At 42.4% G+C, this 13,242-nt stretch overlaps 1 protein-coding gene across 3 annotated transcripts in view; it reads left to right on the top strand.

Annotated features, from left to right (window-relative positions):
* BLTP3A (bridge-like lipid transfer protein family member 3A) overlaps nt 1-13,242 on the top strand; it is a 53,416-nt gene that overhangs the window by 34,036 nt on the left and 6,138 nt on the right. The window contains exons 11-20 of one of the 3 annotated variants that reach the window (XM_035122159.2): nt 324-478; nt 1,052-1,193; nt 3,954-4,147; nt 4,656-6,187; nt 7,233-7,429; nt 8,132-8,283; nt 8,392-8,542; nt 10,014-10,279; nt 11,833-11,941; nt 12,259-12,362. In XM_035122159.2, coding sequence (XP_034978050.1) covers nt 324-478; nt 1,052-1,193; nt 3,954-4,147; nt 4,656-6,187; nt 7,233-7,429; nt 8,132-8,283; nt 8,392-8,542; nt 10,014-10,279; nt 11,833-11,941; nt 12,259-12,362 — 3,002 coding nt within the window. The remainder of the gene's footprint in view (nt 1-323; nt 479-1,051; nt 1,194-3,953; nt 4,148-4,655; nt 6,188-7,232; nt 7,430-8,131; nt 8,284-8,391; nt 8,543-10,013; nt 10,280-11,832; nt 11,942-12,258; nt 12,363-13,242) is intronic. The other 2 variants (XM_035122160.2, XM_035122162.2) reach the window with 2 other exon arrangements.

The raw sequence follows: 13,242 nt of genomic DNA on the forward strand, positions 1-13,242 counted from the left end.
AGTAGGCAGTGGCCATGATAAATAATAGCTGAGAAGTCAAGCCACAGTCCCTGCTTTTGAGTTTTCACCAAAGTCCCTGAATCTAGAGTAGTGGGCAGGGTTTCCAAGAACCATGATTGGTTTCCTTTTTAAGTACAAATTATTGATTGGAAGAGCCTATTGTGTTTTCTCAAAGTATTATATTTTTTCCATGCTGTATTACCTGCTTCGAAGTCAATGTTCCATCTCAATACAGAATTGGTGGGGGGGCGGGGACTATCTTGTTAAATTTAATGTTTGAAATGTAATTTTGCCTGTTCTGATGTCTAAAAAATGTCTTTAAGATGGTCTTTCTAGTCCTCAAACAAGCTCACCAGAGAAAGGGATACCTCAAGCAAGCATGCCATCACCTATCCTATTTGGACTCCAGCGGCCTGCATGGAATAGACTCCGATCCAGCTGTATGGTTGTCCAAGTTGATGATTTGGATATTCATCAGGTACAGTTATTGATAGAGTATCTGCTGCCACATTGTTACTTGCTCATTCTTCCTAACTTGTGAACCAAACCATAGGTTCAGACACTTGCTCACTTCTTTCTGCTTTTTAAAGTACAAATGCCCAATACATGTTCTTTTTTTATTTGATCTTAAACAATAGCAGCACAAATGTTCTGTTTTATGAAAGTAGGCCTCTTAGTAAATATTTTTTTCCAATCTAAGCTGCTGCCTTTGTTACCACATATTCTGGTGTTTTGTTTTGTTTTTCAAAGAACCAAATAGATGATTACTCTGCCTCAAAGAGAGAAAATATACTACTGTAATATGGTCATATAGTATGGTATATCATTTTTTGCTATCGACTTGTTTGTGCTCACATGTTTTTCAGCTTCAGGGCTCTTAATTTTTGAGATTCTAGATTGAAATAGTGCTTCAGAGAAACAGTTCTTCTGTCTTTTAGATCTTGGGCACCACAAGGCCAAATCACTGTCTTTTATACACTGTCTTCTAATGTCTTCAGACAGTCATTATTTTTTACTCTTGAGTGAGAATCTACAACTCCTTGTTTTTCAGGTTTCCACAGCTGGACAACATAGTAAGAAACCCTCAACCCTGCTCTCATGTAGAAGGAAACTGCTGAATCTTCCTGATCATACCTCAGCCATTCATATTGAGTTCACTGAGTACTACTTCCCAGACAATCCAGATTTTCCAGGTAACTATTCTACATCTCCTCAGGAGCTTATAGGCCAAACTAGATGATAAATTACCTCCATATCTGTGTACTTGAATGCAACATTTTTTATAATACAAATTGCCAGCATGAAGAGTATAATTCCTTTGCCCACTGCTATTGTCTCAGTTCAAATCAGTGCAAAGAAATAGAAGCTCCACAATGTGGAAAAGCCCCATGTTATTAACCCAACATAAAATACTCCTATGAGCATACATCTGAAGCACATGGGCATTACATATGACTTCTGGAAATGTAAACTGCCACAAGCAGGCCTAGCCCAACTCTTTTGGAACTGCCCAGTATCAAACCCTTCTGGAAATGAGAATAATTTGGTGCTGGACAATACCATGTCAAAAGGAGACACCCTGCGGCGACATACCTGTCAGGTGAAGCTTATCAAAAGGTCAAGGTGGATGGTTCCACACTAGCAACAAAACGAATAATCGTCCAACACTGGAAAGCCTGGGCCACACTAAGCACAGAAAACTCGATCCGAGACCTCCTGCAACTAGCAAGCCTTCAGAAAATTCTAATCCATAAACTACTTAAAGAGTTCAGCTTCCAAGAGATTTGGAGTACATTTTTGGAACTATTCACTGAGTAATACCCACAGGCAGAAGAAGTGGGGGGACACCACTTCCAGCCTAACAGGTGTTCGCAGAGAACCCCAACACAGCACTGACACTCATTAATCCGAACGGTGTGATTCTGAACAGTGTTGTTGTTGTTTAGTCGTTTAGTCGTGTCCGACTCTTCGTGACCCCATGGACCATAGCACGCCAGGCACTCCTGTCTTGCACTGCCTCCCGCAATTTGGTCAAACTCATGTTCGTAGCTTCGAGAACACTGTCCAACCATCTTGTCCTCTGTCGTCCCCTTCTCCTAGTGCCCTCAATCTTTCCCAACATCAGGGTCTTTTCCAAGGATTCTTCTCTTCTCATGAGGTGGCCAAAGTATTGGAGCCTGAGCTTCACGATCTGTCCTTCCAGGGAGCACTCAGGGCTGATTTCCTTAAGAATGGATAGGTTTGATCTTCTTGCAGTCCATGGGACTCTCAAGAGTCTCCTCCAGCACCATAATTCAAAAGCATCAATTCTTCGGCGATCAGCCTTCTTTATGGTGTATAACACACCAAACAACTGGACATTGGAAATTAAAATGCTGTAACTATAAAGATGGGGTACAGGAGGGTAGAGGGAGGGAGGAGAACTACCTAGAGTGTGTGTATGTGGAATAAGAAACTCTACTGAGAAAACCCTAAGAAACTATAGATTTTTTAAATGGTGGCAGTTAGCATATGAAAGACTTCTGTTAACTTCAGTGGGAGCTTCCCCCCCCCCCCCAATGCAAATGCTTGGAGTGGGAGAAATCAATCTGAACTGAGACCATTGTTGGGAGACAAAGGGTTAAATTTTAAAACCTCCCACACCAGGGTCCTGATCCACATTGGGGTGTTTATGTGCCAGCACTGGTATTTTGTATAAAACAAAAGAAGCACCTTAGCTCTATGGTGGGACACATGGTTTGCCTACAAAAGGTGTCCAGTTTAATGTCCAGGTAGGACTGGGAAAGGACTCCTATGTTCCTTAGAAAATAACTACACTTCAGGCCAGGGCAGAGAAATGGAGCTAACTTGTGGTATAGTTTGGCTCTGTTTCTCTAATTTACAATATTGTTTCTCTATTTGCTTTTGCACTCTGGGGAAGCTGATCCTGTATCTTTCTGCAGGTTTGGAAATTTGCCTTAAGAAAGCCTATGAGGAAATTGAGGAATCCCAACGTTAGTTTGGTCATCAGAGATGAGAGAAATCTTCCTAGCTCAGTTCTCCTTTTTTAAAAAAAAAATGTATGAAGAAAATGTGATACCACTTCTTGTTTCTTCAAACCATTCCAACCCTTTGGAATAAACTGTTTCAGTAAATAAGAAATGACATCACATTTTCACCCAGCCAGCAGAGAGGGAGAAATGAAGTGCCAGAAGGCTGTTGTCCCAATGCAGATTAGATTAGAAACTCCCCATCACCAGTCTAGCTGCTGGATTCTGGATTAGTTGTAGTTTCCGGGTCACCTTCAAAGGTAGCCCCACATAGAGCGCATTGCAGTAGTCCAAGCGAGAGATAACTAGAGCATGCACCACTCTGGTGAGACAGTCTGCAGGCAGGTAGGGTCTCCGCCTGCGTACCAGATGGAGCTGATAAACAGCTGCCCTGGATACAGAATTGACCTGCGCCTCCATGGACAGCTGTGAGTCCAGAATGACTCCCAGGCTGCGCACCTGGTCCTTCAGGGGCACAGTTACCCCATTCAGGACCAGGGAGTCCTCCACACCTGCCCGCCTCCTGTCCCCCCCACAAACAGTACTTCTGTCTTGTCAGGATTCAACCTCAATCTGTTAGCCGCCATCCATCCTCCAACCGCCTCCAGGCACTCACACAGGACCTTCACTGCCTTCACTGGTTCTTATTTGAAGGAGTGGTACATGGAGTAATCAAGACGATAGAGATTGCCAGAGAGGCCCAGAATGCATCTGATGGATTTAAACTGGAAAAAGAATGGCAGGGCCATAGTAATAGGCCCTTATAGAACCGTAAGATATTTCAAAATGGATTGTTGTAAGAGGCCAGATACTGAATTAGATGCTGTGTTGTAACACACATGCAGCTCTTAACCCCCACACTTCTTTATCTAGTGCTGCCAAAACTCCTGGAAGGCTAACTTGTCCTTTTTTCATTCTCTCTAGTCCCATGCCCAAACTTGTACCTGCAGCTGAATGGTTTGATATTCACCTTGGACACAGTAAGCATGCTTTGGGTGAACTTGTTTTGCCTTGATCTCTATCGCAGCTTACAGCAATTCAAAGCTATATACAAACTAGAGAATTCTGGCAAGAAGGATGAGCACATTGATGTCAGACTGGATGGCTTCATGCTCAAGGTATTTTCTTCTGCTCTGGTAAAAGGGATGTCATGAGACAAGGAGGGTGGGTGGGTGGGTGAGGGGAACGACTTCTGGCTTTTTGAAATTATAGTTTTGCTATTTATCCTTCTCTATGCAACTTGTGGAAGGCTGGCAGCTTTCACTGGTGCTATAATTGAGCCAAATCATGAAAGTCCCTAGTTAAAAGGAAACTACTAGTGGTTCAGTAATCAGAATATGTAGCACAGTATAGAATATTTGGAGGACATCAAGTTGGGGAAGGCTGGCTCAGAGCCTTCTCACCAGTTGCACTAAAATTCTTTTACCAAACACTACTATAGTTCCTTCAGTGTGCTAAACCAGATCAATTTCTGACTCAGCCATGAAATTATTTAAAAAGCATCTTTTTTTATTAACACCTGCCAAAGAAGGGATCTGTTATGTTTTCAAGCTGAGGATATAGGATAGTGTGCATGTCTTTGTTGATTATTTTTTGTCTTTCCCACTTCCCCCCTAATTGTTGTAGCTAAACATCCCAGTGGAGAAGAAAGTGGTTGATCACCGGGACCGCCCCCAATGCCTATCCATTCACGCATCAGAAATAACAGCTACCAACACAAGGCATGCTCCACACTGCAGTTGTTTAGCCCTCCAGAACCTGTTCCGTAAATTTGCTGCTTCAGAATTCTTCCACTCCAGCTACACCCAGTTCCCTAAATTTCAGGATAACTTCAGCCTCCTGCACACCCTCTTTTTACGTCATGCTTACCAAGTGGACACTAAAGCCCAGAAATGTGCAGACTTTCCCCTTTCCCCCGGCAAGTCCTCCGCTTCCGAAGACCTTTGGTCTTTCAATTTTGCTGAGCTCTCGTTGGACTTTGAGGGAGCAAAGAGCTCAAAAGGCAAAGCCCTTAACTTTATCAACCCATTTCCACTCTGTGTCTGGGCCTGCCTCCCAAAGAGATGGGAGGTAGCTCAAGCATCAGTGCCGCGTGTCTCTTCTGCCTCACCAGCTAAAATCAAACCTTCCGCTAGCTTTAGTAATCATGCCAAACATCAGCACCTTTCCAGAGAAGAGCTGTTCTGCCAAAGATCGAAGACTGAGCAGGATTTGAAAAGCATCTACCTCGCCCCAGAGACAAAGGAAGTCTTGGAAGAAGAAAACCACATTGTTAATGGTGAAGGAAATGTTGATGATGTGGAAGTATCTGCAGATGTCCATGTTCTTCTGTATTCAAGTGCACACGTGAAGGTGCAACTCAACCACTACCAGTATTTGATGCTACTTAGGATGAAAGAGGTTCTGTTGACATTTCAAGAGCAGTTGACCCAAGACACTCAGGAAATAATTGGGTCCCCTCTAGATTCCATAACCACTTGTATGGGCATCATGTTCGGCAGTGCTGAGCTGGCCTTGCTAATGCATCCTACTCCAGATTCTGCATTGGAACCTAAGTCTCTTGACTCAGATACTACAAGCCTTATAGAATCTGAACTCTCCCCCTCAGAGAGCAGGGAGAGACTGGTTGCTGAAGGTGGAGAGCTGAGATTGGACGCTAGCTCAGAGAAGGATGATGGCAGCCCCACGAAAGTTCTAGAAGATAGTGGAATTGAGAACACAGATGGTGTGGTGGCATTGCAAGATGAAATGCTAAAATCCCAGAGTGATGGAGCCCTAGTAGGTGAAACTACAGTAGAAAGAGGTCCTATAGAAGAAGCACATGAAGCTGAAGAAGTCCTTGGTGCAGAAAGACCAAGTGAGCTTGAAAATCTTTCTCCGACTCCTCAAGGTCTTCCTTCTAGCCCATCTTCCTTTGTAGATCCTTTAGGTGGCATACAAGTCTCTCTAAATGGACAAGAGGAGCTAATCCCTCTGAAAAGCATGGAGCTGGAGTTATCTAGTGCACTGCATATAACTAAGGGTGCCACCAAGGAAGCCTTGCATGTGACCATGGACCTCACCAAAGAGGCTATGTCAATGACAAAAGATGCTTTCAGCTTAAGTAGGGAAAAGATGGCCTCCACGATGCAGAAAATGTTTGTCCACCCCCAAATTAAGTGAGTAATTTTCTAATCACCTATATAGCCATTCTGTGCTATGATAGTGGATTTTCACACCTGTGTTTTCTTTATAGTGTTGGGAATAGTTTTGTGGAAAGTAGAATAAATGCCAGATAAACCAGTCTTATTTTGCCGGATACAGAAATCAAAAGTCTCCACATTTCTTGAATTTTTTTTTCATTCAAAGTACACTCAATTCCAAGGTAGATCGTCACCTGGGCAGGGATATGCAGATGATTGAGCTAGCCTATGAAGATGGGGAAATGGCTCAGTTCTCAATGGCTGCCACTGACTTTTGTGAGAAAAAACATGTAACAATTTGGGATTTACCAGAGAGTGGACAAAGCCTGACCTTCATCCCCAGACACTTGGGTCACTGGAATAGGAGGTAGAATCAGCCTCTAGCCAGAGGTGGGGGCCATTAGCCCTCCAGATATTGTTGTACTAGCGCTCAAATGATACCTGACCATGGGCATTGCTGTCTGGCCCTGATGGGACTTGTATTCTGTAGGACTCCCTGGGGTAGCTCAGTCTGTAGAGCACAAGATGCTTAATCTCAGGGTTGTGGGTTCTAGCCCCAAGTTGGTCAAAAGATCCCTGCCTTGGAGGGGGTTGGACTAGATGACCCTTGTGCACTTTCCCAACACTACAGTTCTATTATTCTAATATCTGGAGAGCCACAGGTTCCCTCGCCAGCTCTACCCCACTAGTGTCCTCAAATGCACCTTCTTTATCTTGCTCATATGTAAGCAAGTGGTTCCCAGTAAAGCACTGCATAGGAATAATGTCAAGATGGCCACGAAAGAAAAATGTGGGTCCACCCAGTTCTGACAGTAGAAGGCTTAGCTTGCAATAACGGAAGGCTGTGGGCAGGGAGTTCAATTTATTTCTTTGTACAAAACACCTTGTGCCACACTTCCTCCAATATATAGTGCCTCTTACTACCGGTATGTACCAGCTATCATAACGATGGGCATCTTTCAATATAGTTTTGCATCTAATCCAGTAATACCAAAGAGCTTTGATCTGTGCTGCTTGTTAGGGATCCCACGCCGAAGACTGAAGAAGGGCCGTTGACTCCAGTGGGAGGCAGTAGTGGACGAATGCGCTTCTTCTCCATGAAAAGGACTCCCTCCCAACATTCCTTTGATACCAACTCTCTAGATGGCAGTGGTCCTGAAGATAGGTTGTCGGTGGATAGCGATGGCAGTGATGGTTTTATGATGGTTATAGAATCTGGTAATGAGAATTAACTTGCACTTTCTTTCCCCTTATGAATTCATCAAACAAGTTATAAAATACTTGCGTTTTTTTACTTGAGGGTATGAAATACCTAAAGGTTTCAGCAGATTTGTACAAAAACAGCATTTGTGTAATTAAAAGACACTTTTAATAACTGGGTGGGATGGATTGTGGGAAGTTCATCGTAGAATTGGTGCAGTGGTGTTTGGAGAAGGGGTTTCTAATGCAAACTGCAGGCTGGATCCAAGCTTAGCTTTTGGTGAATGGAAGGGCTCCTTCTACCCATTGAAGTCTTTTGATCCTGTGGAGATATCCTCCTGGCAATTTTAATCTATTTCCCCTTCCCCTTGCAACTCCCTATGTCTCCCAGAAATATTCTCCAAAGGATTGGAGATATTATGGAACAGCATGGGGAGTGGTGCTGAGCACTTCAGAAGGAAATAAGCAAAATTTGTCTCGCCTGCCTTCCACTAAAATGTTTGGTAAATTGCCTGGCACATAAGCTCTTACTTAGAAATGCAATTTTCCTTGTGGGGCATTTTTGTTTTTAAAATTAAGTCCAGTCCAAGTGTGTAGTCTTTTTAGATGTTTCAGGATTCTGACATTCCTGTAAGTGCTGTAAGAATTGTACAAAAGTGTAGGTCAAAACCTCTTAGCGAAAAGGTAGAGTAATTACTGAAGTTCTTGATTTTTCTTCAGAGTCTAGCATGGATCCTCTTACCCCTGGGCACATTCCCCAAGTCATTGATGATGCAGGCCACAGGTCAAGTCCAATGGCAGATGAGGAAAGAGAATCAACATATATCAACAGCTCAGCTTCTCCCAGTGGACCAGACTCCAGCCCCCAGGTGGTCAGATGTCATCCCTTTCTTGTTCTTTTAAATATTACTTCTTGACGAATTAGAGAGAGAGAGCAACTAGGCTGCAGCACTCATTTGTTCTATGGCTTGTTGTTTTAGGTATCTGCCTTCGTGCTGAAAATGAAAGAAGTAAACTGTGTGATAGAGACGAAAGGAGATGATATGGGACTTGCCCTTCAGGTTATGGAGCTAACTCCTGCACACCTAGGAAATCTAAGTATGTGGCAGTTTCTGCAAGGTGACTGCACAGGTATGTTACTGGCCAAGGTACAGTTCAGTAGCTTTGATGCATGTGCAGAGATCTGTTCATGCCTGTACAATACAATCAGGAGTCTTGGTGCATATGTGGGATGTTTGCCTTCCAGTCTTACATCGAAGAAGAAAAACCACTAATTTTTCCTTACAAACATCTCTGGGATATAGATCTACAACTCTGACTTCTAGGTTTTGTGATAGGTTTACACAAGTGTCCATCTTGCTCAGGTTTGTCAGCACTGACTGGCAGGAGTGTCCAGGGTTTCACGCCATGAGTCTTTTCCCAGCCCTATCTGAAAATGCCATATATTCAACCTGACACATTCTGTATGCAAAGCACATGTTCTACCACTGAGCTATGTCTCTTTCCCCAAGCTGAAGTATTATTCACTATTTCCTGTCTTTTCTACCAATAGCAGGCACATGATTCTGCTGAACAGTTAAAAAAATTTTAATGTGGGATATGTGTGGTGAAGAAGGCAGAAAAAGACTGGGGACGGGCAGTGGAATTTTATTTTTATTTTTTCAAAGTGATAGTGTGTCCTTATCCCTAATACTGTGTGTGTCAGGATGTGGTTAATGAGAGGTAAGGGACAATGCTAGATTTCAGAAGGAGGTGTAGATGTAAGACAGCAGTGTGATGTCTCTGGCAAAATTACATGGCTTCAGACTCTTAAAATGAATTATTTTAGTAGCACAAGTTTCCATTTTAAAAATGGAATTGAACTTAATGTAGGTCCCTTGTTGCCTATCCTTTGGCCACTAGAGGGCACAAGATATAATAGGATGGAATTAAGTTGGTAATATACTTGGAGGACGGGGTGTTCAAAAGAATAAGAGAGGGAACCTTAGTTTGAGAAGCCAGTTTTACAAAGCTCAGGGCGAGTTATCAAAGAGAGCTTTCATTTTGTATAAATAAAGCTGAATGCTTTAGATAATCAAATATACATAATTTTTCCATTAATATAAGACTGCTGAAAGCAAGAAAATATATCCAGTTAGATGCGAGCAAGCCCCATGGAACTCACTGGGGTTTACTTCTGTGTTTATGTTACAAGATTGCACTGTAAAATGTTTGGGGTCATATTAAATTATTCCATCTTCCATGTCTGTAGTTGTGGTTTCTATTAGGGAGGCTGATGATCCAAGGCAAAATTGATTTAATCTAGCTGCATGGAGCCTCTGAACAGTAATAGTGCCTTCCACTAGCTAAGGTGCGGCTACCCTTTGGCCCTTTCAGATCTCGCTGAACTACAGCTGTCTTCATCCCTGACCCCTTCCCCATGCTGATTGGGCTTGATAAGAATCAGAATAATCTAACAGCTTTTGTAGGACCACAGGTTTTCCATCCCTGGGCTAGCTGATAGAATTAATGGCATTAGTTATTGTAAGGGGAGATGATGGGAGAATGGTATTAACATTGTAAGCTATAGAATACTGCTGCTATAACCATCTTATACTTTTAGGAGAGCTAAACTCGGAGAGACCTCAAACCAGTGAAACTAGCCTGACCCAGCCTGAAGTGTCTTTACAATATGAGATAGGACCAAGTGCTGCAGTGCATTCACCTCTGGCTGTTCAGAATGGTTTTTTCCACGTGCTGATTCATAGCTATCATGCAGAGCTGCTGACATCCTTTGTTTCCAGCCTTGGACCCTTCCTTGAGGATGAGGTGATCCCTGAAGTTATTCCCATGAAGATTGAAATTGTGGACACCAAGATTACACTGAAGGTGAGTGTGTGTGTGTGTACATTAGCTTTAGAATGGATTGGGAGAAAGTGTAGATATTACTACGTATGTTCACATCTTCAAGTGTACAGAGGAACACGTATTGCTGAAAAAAGAATGAACATTCCTTCTGCAAAGGTACATCCTGCATCACTATCCTTTTAGTGTTCTTCAGGAATGTCAGTAAACATGTGAACGGGGATTACCTGGTAGACATTGTATTTTTAGTCTTCCACCCCCACCACCCCTACACTCTAACCCAGGCATCCCCAAACTTCGGCCCTCCAGATGTTTTGGACTACAATTCCCATCAACCCTGACCACTGGTCCTGTTAGCTAGGGATCATGGGAGTTGTAGGCCAAAACATCTGGAGGGCCACAGTTTGGGGGTGCCTGCTCTAACCCTATTAAGATAGAAACTTGGACCATGTGATAGAGCCGTCAGAATCCACCTCTTTGATGTTTTGTCATGTGTTATGCAACTAGCACTGTGAGTTGTTAAGAATTTAACAGGTGACCTCAGAATACTGCTAATTGCTCTTCATCCTGGGAACTGATAACAAGGGCATACTTAACTCATGACATCTGTCTTGTTCAGGTTTCTTGATGGCCTCTTTCAGCCTTGGAAAGGCAAGATACTGAAAATAAACAAATCTTGTGTGCTTTGCTTTCCACAGTTGTAATATAGGCTTTAAAATATTCCACCACCCTTTGTAAAATTCTGTATCATACAAGGTAAAAGGTAAAGGGGCCCCTGACCACCAGGTCCAGTCGTGTCTGACTCTGGGGTTGCGGCGCTCATCTCGCTCTATAGGCCGAGGGAGCCGGCGTTTGTCTGCAGACAGCTTCTGGGTCATGTGGCCAGCATGACAAAGCTGCTTCTGGCGAACCAGAGCAGTGCACGAAAACGCCATTTACCTTCCCGCCGGAGCGGTCCCTATTTATCTACTTGCACTTTGATGTGCTTTCGAACTGCTAGGTGGGCAGGAGCTGGGACCGAGCAACGGGAGCTCACCCCGTCGCAGGGATTCAAACCGCCGACCTTCTGATCAGCAAGCCCTAGACTCTGTGGTTTAACCCACAGCACCACCTGGGTCCAAAGGAACCCTTATTACCTGATTAGAGTGCAGTGGTATCTGAAGCAAAGGAAACTTTGGAGTATATCTTCTAAATCACTTCCGATATGTAATAAATGAAATTTTATAGGCCGAAATCCCCAGGACCATGCACAATCTAGCACACATAGGCAAAGTCTTTTAACTTTCCTATTTCAATTAGTCGCCATAAAAGCTGAATTCATATTTGTATGCCTGGGTCCTTTACCTTTAGCTTTTACATATCTGTAGTGGCATTGCACTACAGATGGCAGCAAAGAACTGCTGCCAAAAGTTAACTGCATCCTCCCTGCTCCCAGCCCACATACATGGAAGCATGGGCATCATTATATTCGGATCTGAGACTCATGGGATAGAGTGTGGAAATGCTTGCATTGATAATATGGTTTCTGCAAAAATCGGAGAGAATAATTTTTATAGTTAATATTCTTTGTTTTGCAGGATGACAGTCCTCGAATATACGCTACTTCTCCTGGTCCTGTGCCTTTAATCCTAGCAGTGGACCACATTGTTGTTTGTTGTGATGATGATGGAGTATTCTGCATAAAAGGTCAGTACCGTGAATGGCAGTAGCAGTGGCCAGAAGATGCTGCAGCTAAAACAGCTAAGCTTGCTAGAACCTTTAACCCACCCCACCTTCCTTTTTGTTGCTACTGGTACATTGAGATGATTTATATGACATTTAAGTGATGTGTAAAATATTTATTGGGAGACTAAAATTGCAATGTGCTGTTGGATATTGCTGCTCAGCCATTTCCCTCCCTTATCTTCAGTTTCTCATTCTGGAAAAAAAATGGAGGCTTTATCTTAACATCCACATCCTGCAGGTTATTTTATCATACTTGTGTTTTCTGCATGACTTTTCAGTTGCACAGGGGGAAGGATCTTCTATGCAGAAGAGGCTTCAGAAAGATCTTAAGAAACAGCGGAGAATTTCTGCAGTTTCAGCAGAAACCAGTGATGAACTTCAGGTATGCCATATCTGGGAGGGAAATACAAGCCCCTACCTACATATTTATTTCCTTGCTAATGTACTTACAAATATCAGCTCTTGTGTACTCATTTCTGCATATCTCAGTTTCAGTTCTCTTCCCTCTTTTCACATTTCTTTGCAGAAGCGAAGACAGCACCGTAGCATTTCTTGCAGAAACTGCTATCCGAAGCAGGATTTTGAATAGATACAATATAATATTTATATTCACCAGTTACCATTATAATGGAATAAATATTAATACATATATCAAAGTGATTAAGAGTGTAACAGCTAACACTGATAGCAAGAAAAAAAGAGGAAAGAGCATTCTATTATAACCATCTTGCATTATGACTTCAAACACGCTTCATCAACACAGTTGGTTCATGTTAATGTATGAATAATAGAATCATTCAGTCTCTGGTACCCAAAATTGTAGAGTTGTTGTTTATTTAAATGGCTCTGGCAATAGCAGGAAGTAAGCTAGCATACTGGGCAACTTCATAATAAATGCATTCTTATCCTGATTAATGGCCTTTTACCCCCATAAGGGAAATTACAATTAACTTACTTGCATCATGGTTGTAAGAAATGACCAAAATAAAGAAATCTGAATTGTGGACTATATCAAAAAGTGCTGTGTCAATAGTAATAAAACATTTGCTTTTAAGAGGAAAACATCCAATATAGTGCTAGCTTACAATGTTTCCCTCTAAAAGACAATTACTTTAGCATTTTATTATTTCTTTTTAGTGCTTCTGAGGCTGCAGATTTATTTAAAAAACAATCAATAATTCAGGAAAAGCACTATTAATATTGTAGTTTCCACTGTGAGCTGTATTGTTGTAAACATTCTCTGTTTATAGTCAAATTCAACA

This window comes from Zootoca vivipara, chromosome 7 (genome assembly GCF_963506605.1).
Source record: "Zootoca vivipara chromosome 7, rZooViv1.1, whole genome shotgun sequence".
Taxonomy (NCBI): Eukaryota; Metazoa; Chordata; class Lepidosauria; order Squamata; family Lacertidae; genus Zootoca; species Zootoca vivipara.